This window comes from Sorex araneus, chromosome 11, assembly GCF_027595985.1.
Source record: "Sorex araneus isolate mSorAra2 chromosome 11, mSorAra2.pri, whole genome shotgun sequence".
Classification (NCBI taxonomy): domain Eukaryota; kingdom Metazoa; phylum Chordata; class Mammalia; order Eulipotyphla; family Soricidae; genus Sorex; species Sorex araneus.
The window spans coordinates 3,760,499-3,772,545 of NC_073312.1; the positions used below are offsets into that span (position 1 = coordinate 3,760,499).

The 12,047-nt window shown below is 64.1% G+C and overlaps 1 protein-coding gene across 2 annotated transcripts in view; it reads left to right on the forward strand.

The window, feature by feature from the left end:
* Positions 1 to 12,047, forward strand: part of ADAM12 (ADAM metallopeptidase domain 12) — a 224,619-nt gene that overhangs the window by 203,405 nt on the left and 9,167 nt on the right. The window contains exons 15-21 of one of the 2 annotated variants that reach the window (XM_055118985.1): positions 1,424 to 1,532; positions 1,656 to 1,854; positions 3,894 to 3,971; positions 5,015 to 5,123; positions 6,177 to 6,304; positions 6,778 to 6,886; positions 8,717 to 8,896. In XM_055118985.1, coding sequence (XP_054974960.1) covers positions 1,424 to 1,532; positions 1,656 to 1,854; positions 3,894 to 3,971; positions 5,015 to 5,123; positions 6,177 to 6,304; positions 6,778 to 6,886; positions 8,717 to 8,896 — 912 coding nt within the window. Of the gene's footprint in view, positions 1 to 1,423; positions 1,533 to 1,655; positions 1,855 to 3,893; positions 3,972 to 5,014; positions 5,124 to 6,171; positions 6,305 to 6,777; positions 6,887 to 8,716; positions 8,897 to 12,047 lie in introns of both variants that reach the window. The other variant, XM_055118986.1, reaches the window with a different exon arrangement.

A 12,047-nucleotide genomic window follows, 5' to 3' on the forward strand; every position in this document is an offset into this window, starting at 1 on the left:
CAGCTGCCTGTGTGGTCGCCCTCGGTGGGCTCTCGAGCTTCCCATGCCGTCTGTTTAACTACAGGGCCTGCGCCGCCGACTCCTCTGCTATCATGAAACTTTGTACCTTGGACTAAACCTTCCCCACACCCCTCCCCTCAGTTCTCGGAAACCCCCGTTCCGCCCCGTGTTTCTACGAGTTCAACGTTTTGCAGGTTCCGCCAAGAAGTGGGACGGGGTGGTGTGTGTCCCTCTGTCCGGTTTATCCTGCGTCATGTCCTCCAGCCCCGTGGCCACCAGGATTTCCTTCTCTCTGTCCTCGCAGCCCCCAGCATTGGTCTCCGATGCTTCCCTGCCCCGTCCACCCTCGATGGACGGTCAGTCTCTCCTGTGTCTTGGCTGTTGTGAACGATGCGGCAGCGAGCGTGGGGGTGCGGGTATCGCCCTACGAGGCTGATCTCCGTTCCCTGCGCTGGGGCGACTGTCCCCAGGAGGGCCGACTGGCTGGTCATCCGAGGAGTCTCCATACATCACCACGGCTCCTTTCTTTCACCCGCCCGCCTCGTGGGAAGGCTCCAACTTGTCCTCCCTTAAGTAGTAGCCACTCTCCCCGCTGGGGGGAACGTCTCGCTGAGTTTTGACAGCGGCATACCAGCTGCCAGGAGGTGCCCAGGCTGGCCCCAGAGGAGGGCCAGGAGGTGGGTGTGGTCACTGTGGGCACCGGGCTGCTGGGAGCATCTTCCCAAGCCCTCAGGTGGGGTGTCCCCGCTCGGTGTTTCTCTCCGCCCGGGCCACGGGCGCTCCCAGGCCCCGGCTGTCCCGCCACCCCCCTCTCCTGCCCACAGGGACGCCCAAGTCCGTTTCCTGAGCTCCCTGGCTCGCCCGGCTTCACGTTAGATGCAAGACGACCAACGCGGGGCGAGAGACCCAGCCCAGGGGGGTAGGGCCTCGTCTCGCAGGCGGCCAGCCCTGGCTTCGCCCCCAGCACCCCTCAGGGTGCCCCGTGCACTGCCAGGAGTGATCCGTGAGCACCGAGCCGAGAGCAAGCCCTGAGCTCCGCCAGGCATGCCCCCATAACAAACAAAGCGAAACGGCTCCAGGGAGCAGTGGTTGCGCCTGTGGGCATCACCCCCACCTGGCACACCGTGGCATGAGCCGGGGCCACGCCAGCTCCTCACTGGGGGGGTGGGGCCAGCAAGGTGTCGGCTGCTGCCTTTGGAGCGGGGGGGGGGGATCAGTCCGGCCCCCGAGCCAGGCTCCCCCGGGGCGGGGGGCTCAGAAGACGGAGCCGTGCCAGCCCAGGGCTCAGAGTGGGAGCCGGGGCGTCCCCCAGCCTGCGCCCTGGGGAACCCGCTCAGTGCCCGGCGGGGCTGCCCCCTGCACCCGGGTGCCGGCCGGAGCGACAGGCCGCCGCAGGGCCAGTGCTACCGGGCTCCTGTTGCAGGTGCGAAGCCCGCCCCCGGGGTCTGCTTCGAGAGAGTCAACTCAGCCGGGGACCCCTACGGCAACTGCGGCAAAGACTCCAAGAGCTCCTTCGCCAAGTGTGAGGCCAGGTAGGGCCCCCGCATCCCCGCCGCCCCGCCCCGCCCCTCCCCCACGGAGGCCCCTGGCCCCCCCCCCACGTGGGCTGCGCTCCAACCCCCGGGGGTGGTCTCTGTGTGTTCTTGCCCTTTCAGAGATGCTAAATGTGGAAAAATCCAGTGTCAAGGCGGAGCCAGCCGGCCCGTCATCGGTACCAACGCCGTCTCCATCGAGACGAACATCCCGCTGCAGGAGGGAGGCAGGATCCTGTGCCGGGGGACCCACGTGTACCTGGGCGACGACTTGCCAGACCCCGGCCTCGTGCTTGCCGGCACCAAGTGTGCAGATGGGAAAGTAAGCCTCGGGCGTGCCTGGAGGCCCCCAGCAAACCCGAGCGGGGCTGGGGGAGAAGGGCCTCCCCAGGAAGCAGCCCCGAGCTCTGCGATCCTCACCCTTCATCCGCGTCTCACCCTTCATCCCCAGAATGCGATTCCTGGTGCCTAGGAGACAAAGCCAGAATATCCCTCGACTCTATCCTGGTCACTGAAATATGGAATTGGTCGTCTGGAATTTGGGGTGTGGGGGCGTTTCTGAGCCGGGCCGGGGCTTGTGGGGTCCGCCAGGAGCGCAGGCAGGAGATGCCGTAGCTGAAGTCGTTCCCAGACTCGTGGGTCAGGGCTGTGGGGTGCAGTGTCGGAGGTGCCCCTTAAGAGCCCGGGGCCGGGGGGACGGAGCTGCAGGCCAGAGGCAGAGCCTGCCGGGACCGGGGCAGACGCGAACTCGGGCACGCTGAGGCTCAGAAATCAAGTCAGAGATGAAAAAAAGCAGTTGAAGTGTTTAAATCCTGCCCCATTGATTTTTCTCACCGTCCTTCCAGACTGAAGAATAGCAAGTTAGTCAGCTGTCTGGGAGAGGCGAGAAGCCCCCGCACGCTGCCTTAGGACCATCCTTCAACTGGCTCCCAGGCTGCTCAGATAAACTCACCGGGGGCCACAGGGCAGGAAGCCGGGGTCAGATCTGGCTCCTTTGCAGGGTCCCCGGCCAGAACTCCCACCCCACCCCCATACACACAGACACAGACACAGACACAGACAGACAGACACACACACACACACACACACACACACACACACACACACACACACCGGCCTCCAGAAATAGGAAGGAGTGCAAAGCACATGTGTTCAGCGGGTCTCCTGAGCTTCAGGCCTTGATATTCACTGTCACTGTCACTGTCATCTCGTTGTTCATCGATTTGCTCGAGCGGGCGCCAGTAACGTCTGCGTTGTGAGACTTGTTGTGACTGTTTTTGGCATATCGAATACGCCACGGGGAGCTGGCCAGGCTCTGCTGTGCGGGTGGGATACTCTCTGTAGCTTGCCGGGCTCTCCGAGAGGGATGGAGGAATCGAACCCGCGTCGACCGTGAGCAAAGGAAACGCCCTCCCGCTGTGCTATCGCTCCAGCCCAGGCCTTGACATTAGTGACCCCATTTTCTTTCTTTCTTTTTTTTTTAACGAATCGCCATGAGATAGTTACAGACTTTAAAATTTTCGTGATCGCATTTCAGTCATACAACGACTGAGTTCCCATCCCTCCCCCAGTGCCTGTTCTCCACCATCGATGTTCCCAGGATCCCTCCCGCCACCCCCACCCTGCCCCCTCCACCCCCGCCTCTGTGGCAGGGCATTCCCTCTTGCTCTCTCTCTCCTTTTGGGTATTGTGGTTTGCAGTACAGGTACCAAGTGGCCATCATGCTCGGTCTGTAGTCCACTTTCAACCCGCATCTCCCCTCCCGAGCGGGCCCTCCAAGCACCCGTTACTTGGTGGTCCCTTCTCTATCCCAGCTGCCTTTTCCCCCAGCACGTGAGGCCGGCTTCCAAGCCGTGGAATGATCCTCCTGGCCCTTATCTCTACTATCCCTGGGTGTTAGTCTCCCATTCTGTTTCTTTATACTCCACAGATCAGTGCAGTCCTTCTGCGTCTGTCCCTCTCTCTCTGACTCATTTCACTTAGCATGAGACTCTCCATGTTGATCCACTTATATGCAAATTTCATGACTTCATCTTTTCTGACAGCTGCATAGTATTCCATTGCGTAGATGTACCAAAGTTTCCTTAACCAGTTGTCTGTTCTCGGGCACTCGGTGAGCCCATTTTCTAGACCATCATCTAAACTCCCTGCTCAGTGCCAGGTGAGCGCTGAGAGCCCAAGGTCGCCGTTGATCAGGGAGGGTTTCCTCCCTGCCCTGACCCCGCTGTGTCCAACCCCACCTCTGCAGAAACATCCTCCTGCGTCACGTGAGGCTGTGGTGCGGCGTGGGTCTCTGAGCTCTGCAGAGACGGGCGGAGGCGAGTTGGCAGGGCGCCAAGCTGCTGCTTCTCTCCCCCCCAGATCTGCCTCAGCCGCCGGTGTCAGAATGTGACGGTCTTCGGAGTCCACACGTGTGCCCAGCAGTGCCACGGCAGAGGGGTAAGGCGGCCGCACAGCGCCGTGCCGGGGGTCTGTCTGGTGTGCACGGCCCCTCCCCCGCTTCTCGGGGCCTCCTCCCGCTCCTTTCCTTTGACTTTGCGGCAAAGTGATTTTCATCTCACAGAGAAGATCAGATCGAGCCACAATTACCTGTGAAATTAGCGTTATGTGGTTCGGTGGGGAAGGACTTTGTCCTTTGCAATTCCGAAAGGGACCCTCCTTCCCGATCCCCCGTTAACCTTGCAGTCAGGGCTGCCGCTGAGGAAACTCTTCCCGGGGAGGGGAAGCAGGAGGAGGAAGCCGCCGGCCCGGGGTCTCAACCTCGCGTGCCCAGAGCTCGGACCAGCGGCTGTGGGTCGGTTCAGAGATGCTCCGGGATTTGGACCCTTGATTGTTTCAAACACCGTTTCTCCTTCCTGGCGGGCTTAATTCTATCCAGCGGAATCAGATTCAGCTGGATGAGTCCAGCCCGCGGCTCACTTGTTTTTTCAGGAACCTTCTCTGGCAGCAGCAAGCTGGGGTTCTGTTTTCAAACCTGGCGGACGCTCACCCTGTTCTACTGTGGGCTTAGGGGGGTCCATGCACCGTCGGGGGCTAACTCGTCTGGGCTGCCCTGTGTCTGGGACTCGGACGTGGGGGGCTCTGAGGGCAGAGAGGGCCCCAGCTCTATTAGCGGGGGGCTGCTCCTGGCCCTGCACTCAGGGGTCCCTTGGGGGACCCTCGTGGGTTGCGTGTTGGCCCGTCTTTGTCTCCCCACTGGCAGCCGCAGAGGCCCTGGGCTGTGGGGTGATGAGGTCACCGCCTGCTGGAGCCGGGCGGGGGTCCCGGCCAGGAGGGAAAGGGAAGCCCACGGCTCTAGGGAAGGCGGGACCCTCGGTGGCGGGGAGGGGGGCGCCTCTGAGTGGGGGTCTGGCCGCAGGCCCCCTCCAAGGGCCCCTGCAGAGGTGGGGAGGGGCGCCCCCACAGCCCCAGGCTGGAGGACACTCCCTGGTGGCCCTCGGCCCTCGGGGGTCCCAGCCCCTCACTCCCGCGCTCCCCCCCAGGTGTGCAACAACCGGAAGAACTGCCACTGCGAGCCGCGCTGGGCGCCCCCCTTCTGCGACCGGCTGGGCTTCGGGGGCAGCACGGACAGCGGCCCCATCCGGCAGGCAGGTGAGGGTCTCAGGGATGCGGGCAGAGGCCTCGGCCACCGGGCCTGACGCTGGGGGGGCCAGGCAGCCCCAAGACACGGCTGCTTCCGGAAACACACCCATGGGGGTCCGGGGGGCTCTCCCTTCCCTTCTGTACCACGGGGGTCCGGGGGGCTCTCCCTTCCCTCCTGCACCACGGGGGTCCGGGGGGCTCTCCCTTCCCTCCTGTGCCCGCGGGAGTCCGGGGGGCTCTCCCTTCCCTCCTGCACCACAGGGGTCCGGGGGTCTCTCCCTTCCCTCCTGCACCACGGGGGTCCGGGGGGCTCTCCCTTCCCTCCTGCACCACGGGGGTCCGGGGGGTCTCTCCCTTCCCTCCTGCACCACGGGGGTCCGGGGGGCTCTCCCTTCCCTCCTGCACCACGGGGGTCCGGGGGGCTCTCCCTTCCCTCCTGTGCCCACGGGAGTCCGGGGGGCTCTCCCTTCCCTCCTGCACCACAGGGGTCCGGGGGTCTCTCCCTTCCCTCCTGCACCACGGGGGTCCGGGGGGCTCTCCCTTCTCTCCTGCACCACGGGGGTCCGGGGGGCTCTCCCTTCCCTCCTGTGCCCGCGGGAGTCCGGGGGGCTCTCCCTTCCCTCCTGCACCACAGGGGTCCGGGGGTCTCTCCCTTCCCTCCTGCACCACGGGGGTCCGGGGGGCTCTCCCTTCCCTCCTGCACCACGGGGGTCCGGGGGGCTCTCCCTTCCTTCTGCACCACGGGGGTCCGGGGGGCTCTCCCTTCCCTCCTGCACCACGGGGGTCCGGGGGGCTCTCCCTTCCCTCCTGCACCTGCTGAGTGCAAGGCCCGAGGGCTCCCCGCTGCTCTCGGGGCCACCCTGGCCCCCTGCCCACACTCATGGGGCGGGGGGCACATTCCCGGGGAGCCGGGCAGGACGGGACGGCAGTCCGGACCTCTGAAGCGGGACGGTAGTGGGGTGCCCAGCTCGCTCCTGCTGCTCCTCCCGGCCCCCCGGGCGGCTGGCGCCCCACTCCCGCCCGCACACGCGCCCTGAGTCCGGGGGGGCTGTTGCAGGGCAGCCGGGCACCGTGGGGATCCTGGCGAGTGTCCTGAGCCTGCTGGCCGCGGCCTTCGTCCTGTACCTCAAGAGGGAGACGCTGGTCCGGCTGCTCTTCACAAACAAGGAGACGACCCTGGAGAAGCTCAGGTGCGGCCGGTCTTCCCGGGACTGGGGCGGGAGGGGGGGGGCGGGCAGCCCTGCTCTGCCACACCCCCGAGTCTGGGCCGCGTGCTCGGCCCCGAGGGCGCTGCTGCAGGCCTCAGGCTCAGGGACCGACACCCACGTGGCACCTGGGGCCCCGCCGGGGGCTGGTGTCGGTGGATTGCCGGAGTCGATGGGCCAGAAAAGGGGCTTCGGCCAGGCAGGGGCGGAGGATCACTCTTTGTTTGGGAGTCACGCCCCGTGGTGCTCAGGACGCACTCCTGGCTCTGTGCTCAGAGTCCACTCCGGGCCCTGCTGGGGGGTTGCTGGAGCGCCCCCTGCTGTACTGTCGGCCTCTGCACCCCGCGCTTGGCTGTTAGGCCTGCAGGGGTGCAGGGGGGCGTTGCCTTGGTTTGCGGGCGGGGCTGTTCGGCTGCGTGCTGCGGCCGGCTGCCGTGCTGAAGTGAGCTGCCTTCCAGGTGCGTGCGCCCCCCGCGGCCGGCCAGCGGCCCCCAGTCCGGCTGGGCCCAGCTCCCCGCCCTGGGCCAGGGCCCCCTGAGGAAGCCGCCTCTGGCCAGCGCACTGCAGGTGAGTGTGGGGACGGCCGGGTGAGGGCTCGGCCACCAGCCCCGGGGACGCCTGGTGATCCTGACGTGGCACGTGGGACCTGCAGGCTCGGGGCCTCGGGGGCCCCAGAGGAGGGGCCAGGGACTGCGGGAGGCTCCCAGGCTGAGGCTCAGGGGGCCCACGGGAGCCTGCGGGGGCAGCAGTGCCCACTGCGTGGCGTGGGATGAGCGTGTCCAGCCAGCCCCGAGATCCCTCCAGCTCCCCAGGCCGGCCCAGGGGGTCTGCGGGGGCTCCTGCCCTGGCTCCAGCCCACCACGGGCCTCACCTGAAGCCAGAGGCCCACGGTCAGGGCCCAGAGCGCCAGCCTGCCCCTAGGCGCTGCCCACCCAGCTCCCAGCCTGGACTCCCCCCAGCGTCCCTCAAGCCCCCCCCCCCGCCCCTCCAATGGGCCGAGGTCCCTGGGCCGGTGTATTCCCCACCACGGGTTCCGGCGGGATCCAGAATTCTCCGCGCCCAACGCATGGAGCATGTGTGCGGGCGCTGGACAGTGCCGGGGCAGGATGAGACGGGGGGTGCTGGCAGGCAGCGTCCAGTCCCCGAGGGAGACCAGAGGCCCCTCCCTGGCCACACCAGCAGAGGCCGAGGGGGCGGCTTTCCCCGGCCAACGAGCTTTTCCCTGGACACTGAGGGGCTCGGGAGCACGGGGGGGGGTGGGGCAGAAGGGGACGCCCAGCTGTGCGCAGCTGCAGGGCCACTCGCTGTCCAGGGAGGGCTGACCGCAGGGGCAGAGGGCACGTGCGGGGATCACGGTCACGCTGGCCCCAGCCCAGCCCCACGTGTGGTCCCCGAACCCACCAGGAGCGATCCCTGAGCACAGAGCCAGGAGTCAGCCCTGAGCACCGCCAGGTGTGGGCCAACTCCCAGAGTTAGGAGAGAAGGAACGAACCACCGGCTGACATCCTCAGGGAGGGGTCTCGGGAGATGGCGGCCAGGCCCCCTGAGAGAGTGCTCCCCGGGGCTCCTCCTAGGCAGAGCCTTGGACCCTGCGAATGTGTCCCACCAAAGGCAGACCCTCGGCTGCAGGGCACGCGGTGGGGCGGGGGGGCGTGGGAGCCCTGGGGTGATGGAGATGCTCACTGTTTGGGCACCGTGGATTCCCGGGGTGGACACGCGTCAGAGTTCACGGGATCATGCACTGTGTGTGTGTGTGTGTGTGTGTGCGTGCGTGTGTGTGTGTGTGCGTGTGTGTGTGTGCGTGTGTGTGTGTGTGCGTGTGTGTGTGTGTGTGTGTGTGTGTGTGTGCATGGGTGTGATCAAGACTGCAGTCAGTGAACTGCATTTTCAGAGAAAGAAATGGGTCGGCGGGACTGCCACAGCCCTGCCTCCAGTCCCGCGGCCCTGCAGCCCGCAGCCCTGCCTCCGGCCGGGCTCCTCTTCCCAGATCCTTCCCGACTCTCTCGTTCAACTCAGGTCTTCAGACTTGGGTCCCTTCCTCGGGGCCTGCACCCGCTGCGTTAACCAGTGTGGGGGCGGGGGGGGGGTGGCCAAGGAGCAGCCCCTCCCGCTGCTCCACGGAAATCCCAACGCCTTCCATTGGAATGTCCATGTGGGACCCTCCCCGCAGTCCGGGGGGCCGCCAGGGCCATTCCTGGGGGTGCCTGCAAGGCCCCTGGTCGCAGGGACCAGCCCAGGGCCCCGCAGGGCACACGCCAGCCCTCGGCCCATCTCCCACCCCCTGCTGCCGGGACCCTGAAGCTGAACCCGCCCCCTTCTGCCTGTGCTGGGGAGTTGGGGTGGTGGGGGGCTCGCAGGGGGAGGCCTCTCCATGGCGCCTTGGCTCTGACCCCGCAGGACGGTCCCCGGAGACTGCTGGCCTTCTCGCACGTGGACATCAGCGGGCCCCTCAAGGCCCCCGCCAGCCCGCAGCCCAGCCGGCCCCCGCCAGCGTTCCCGCCCCGCCAGCAGGCCGTGGGGGCACCCAGCGCCCCCGCCAGGCCCCTGCCCGTCAGCCCGGCGCTCAGGCAGGCCCAGGTATGCCCCCTGCTGTGGGGGGGGGTGTCTCTGCTCCCCGCTCCTCTCCTCCCCTGGGGCGCCCTGCCCCGGCCTCTCCACAGCACGGGGTCACATCAGCGCCTCAGGGGCCCGTGGCCCCTCCTCCCTCCGCGGAGACTCTCTCTGGTTCTTTCCTTTATTTGTTTTCTTGCCACGCAAGGAATAAAACTCACTGTAACACTCAGGGACACACATGTGCCAGGTTCATGTATGTTTGCCGTGGCACATTCCTCGTCGTTTATTTTTTCTTCTGTTAATAGATTTTCTGTTACTTTCTTCTTTTTTTGTTTTTTCACAGACTGAACCTTGTGTACTAATTTATTTATCTGCTTTTTATGGAGATCGGTTGCCTCCCACTCGACACCCCAGCAGATGTGTTGTGCTACGCTTGGTTCACGAGTGGAGTAGAGAATGGGTGTCGCACTCCAGGAATTCTGAGCTTTTCAGTAGGGTGACTCAGCTGGAGTTAAATTTTTAGCTGGACGGTGACTTTGGGGTCTGGAGGCGTCTCTGCCGCTTGTTGCTCTCGTCTGAGGTTTATTTGTGAGTCCCTGGATCATAGCCGTTAATGAGCTTATATGGCGCCAGAGGCGTTTGTGGGTGTGACTGCCAGGGACCCGGAGGCACTGGGAGATGGGGGAGGTCGCCCGTCCCGACTCTGAGAGCCTGGAGATTTCAGTCAGGAAGGGGCTGTTTCTGTTTGGCAGGACAGTGAGGCTGGCGTCATGTCATTTCCCACCAGTAAATATTAAAATTAGCAAAGGCAGGCCAGGGCCTACCGGGCTTGCCAGGCTCGGGAAACACGGCACGTGCCCTGTAGGTGGAAGCCCAGGTTTAGTGCCTGTACCATATACCCTGACCCCACCCCGACCCCCCACACAACCCACTGTGACCCCTACAACAACAAACAAGTTTGCAGCTGAGAGCACAAAGATCATTCCTGAGCGTTTTCCCACTCTCGTTGTTGTTCTGGCATGATTTTCCTATTTATGTTTATTTTAGCATAATTTTGATGATTTTCTCTGTGTGTTGCTGTTATGGTAGAGCTCGGGGCTGCCTCCAGCTCCCTCAGGGAACCGTGTGCTGCCGAGATTGAACCCAGGCCTCATCTGGCACATGCAGCTGTGTGCCCGCCCCGGGAGCCAGCCCCGGGCCCTGTAACCAATTTATCTGCTGCTTTTTTTTGTCTTAAACCCTTAAATTTTAAATCTTTCCCGTTTGCCATGCATTTTTTTTTTAATTTTAAATTATTCTTCGGGACAGAGAAAGAGTGCAAGCGTGGTTTGTTTGGGGACACCCCTGACAGTGCTCGGGATCACTCCCAGCGGGATTCTGGGGGCCACACGGGGGGCTAGGGATGAACTTGGGACAGCTGTGTGCAGGTGTGCAGGGCAGGCGCCCCACCCTGTGCCGTCACTCTAGTCCAGAGTGCTCGGGGCCCCCCAGCCTGTGGAGTCTGGCCCAGGCACCGCTGTGAAGTGTGGCCAGGCCAGCTTGCAGCATGGAGGTCTTGGGTCCGAGCATCCGCCCACCCACCCGGGTGGCTGAGTTTTGCCATGAGCGGCCCCCTGGCTCTGAGCACTGTTGTGAGCTAGCACCTCCCCCCAGAGAAAAGATATTTTAACAATAGAACTAAGTGTACTATAGAATAATTTTTTTTAATTTTATTTTTTTGGGTCACACCCGGCGATGCACAGGGTTATTCCTGGCTCTGCACTCAGGAATTACTCCTGGTGGTGCTCAGGGGACCCTATGTATGGGATGCTGGGAATCGAACCCGGGTCAGCCATGTGCAACGCAAATGCCCTCCCCGCTGTGCTGTCGCTCCAGCCCCTAGAATAATCTTTAGACCCTTGCCAGTGAGTGAGCATGCGTAGAGGCCTTGGATTTGGCCTATTACAACTGTTCTTCATAAATGTATTATTCATAACGCAACCGTGTAGAGTAGCCACAATTAAAGGCATCTCAACAGCTCCTACATCTAAACATGCCCAGGGAGATACATGTTGGAGCGTGTTCGTTGCTCCCTGGGGAGAGATTCCCTAGACGTGGAAATATTGTCATGAGACGTGGCACAGCCCCGTCCCGCCTCCTGATCTGGAAATCAACTCTTCTCCCAGGACCTTGATATACGTTTATTTCCCCCACGACCTCTGAGCCCCCGTCTCCGGGGGGCTCCCGCCTGCTGAGCCCCGACATTCCGGAGCCCTGCCAGCCGGAGATGCGGGTCAGGCTCGCGTCCGTCTGTCCGGAGTCCTGGGGGCTTCTGAGCAGGTGCCGAGAATCCGGGCGTGTCCTGCCAGGCTCCGGGCGTCTCCGTAGTGACCCCCACGTGCCGTGACACTGTGGCACACTCACCGCCGTGCTGTCGGGTGGGCGACCCAAGGCCCTCCTGGGATCTTCCTGTCCGGTTCCGAGGGTTCACTCACGCCCCGTCTCTTTCGTGTTGTCTTTGAGTCCCCGTGTTCTCCCCAGGGAGCCCTTCCTCTCGCCTCTCACATGTTTGGCGCTTCTGCGCCCCCGTCTCGTCGGAAACGAGTCGGCCAGCGAGGCTGGCGGGGCCAGAGGCCACCCGGCCTCCTCTCGGTCCTGCCTCACCCTTTCTCACAGACGCGGTTAGGCCCCTGATACTGAGCGCAGTCGGCCGTGTGCGGGGCCTCGGGTGACCGTCCCTGTTGGCTTGGCTGTGGCTCCCCCCGTTGAATTCCCGCGGTGGGCCCGTCTGCTCCGTCCCCGAGAGGGCGGAGTGTCGCGTCTCGGCCCCTGGGCATTGCCTCGGGCTGCGATTCTCACCCACTAGCCACCGGCCTGTGGAGCTGGGCCTGTCTCGTTGTCGGGGTCCGTCCTGTGCACCCCACAAAGGATTCGCCTCCTCCGCTCTCCCCCCCCCCCGATTTTTTGTTTTTTGGGTCACACCCGGCGATGCTCAGGGGTTACTCCTGGCTCTGAGCTCAGGAATTACTCCTGGCAGTACTTGGGGGACCATATGGGATGCCAGGGATCGAACCCGGGTCGGCCGCGTGCAAGGCAAACGCCCTACCCGCTGTGCTGTCGCTCCGGCCCCTCGCCTTCTCTCTTTGAGGGACGTTTTCTTCCTGAGTGGCAGGACCTTGTTTTCTGGACAGAGGGA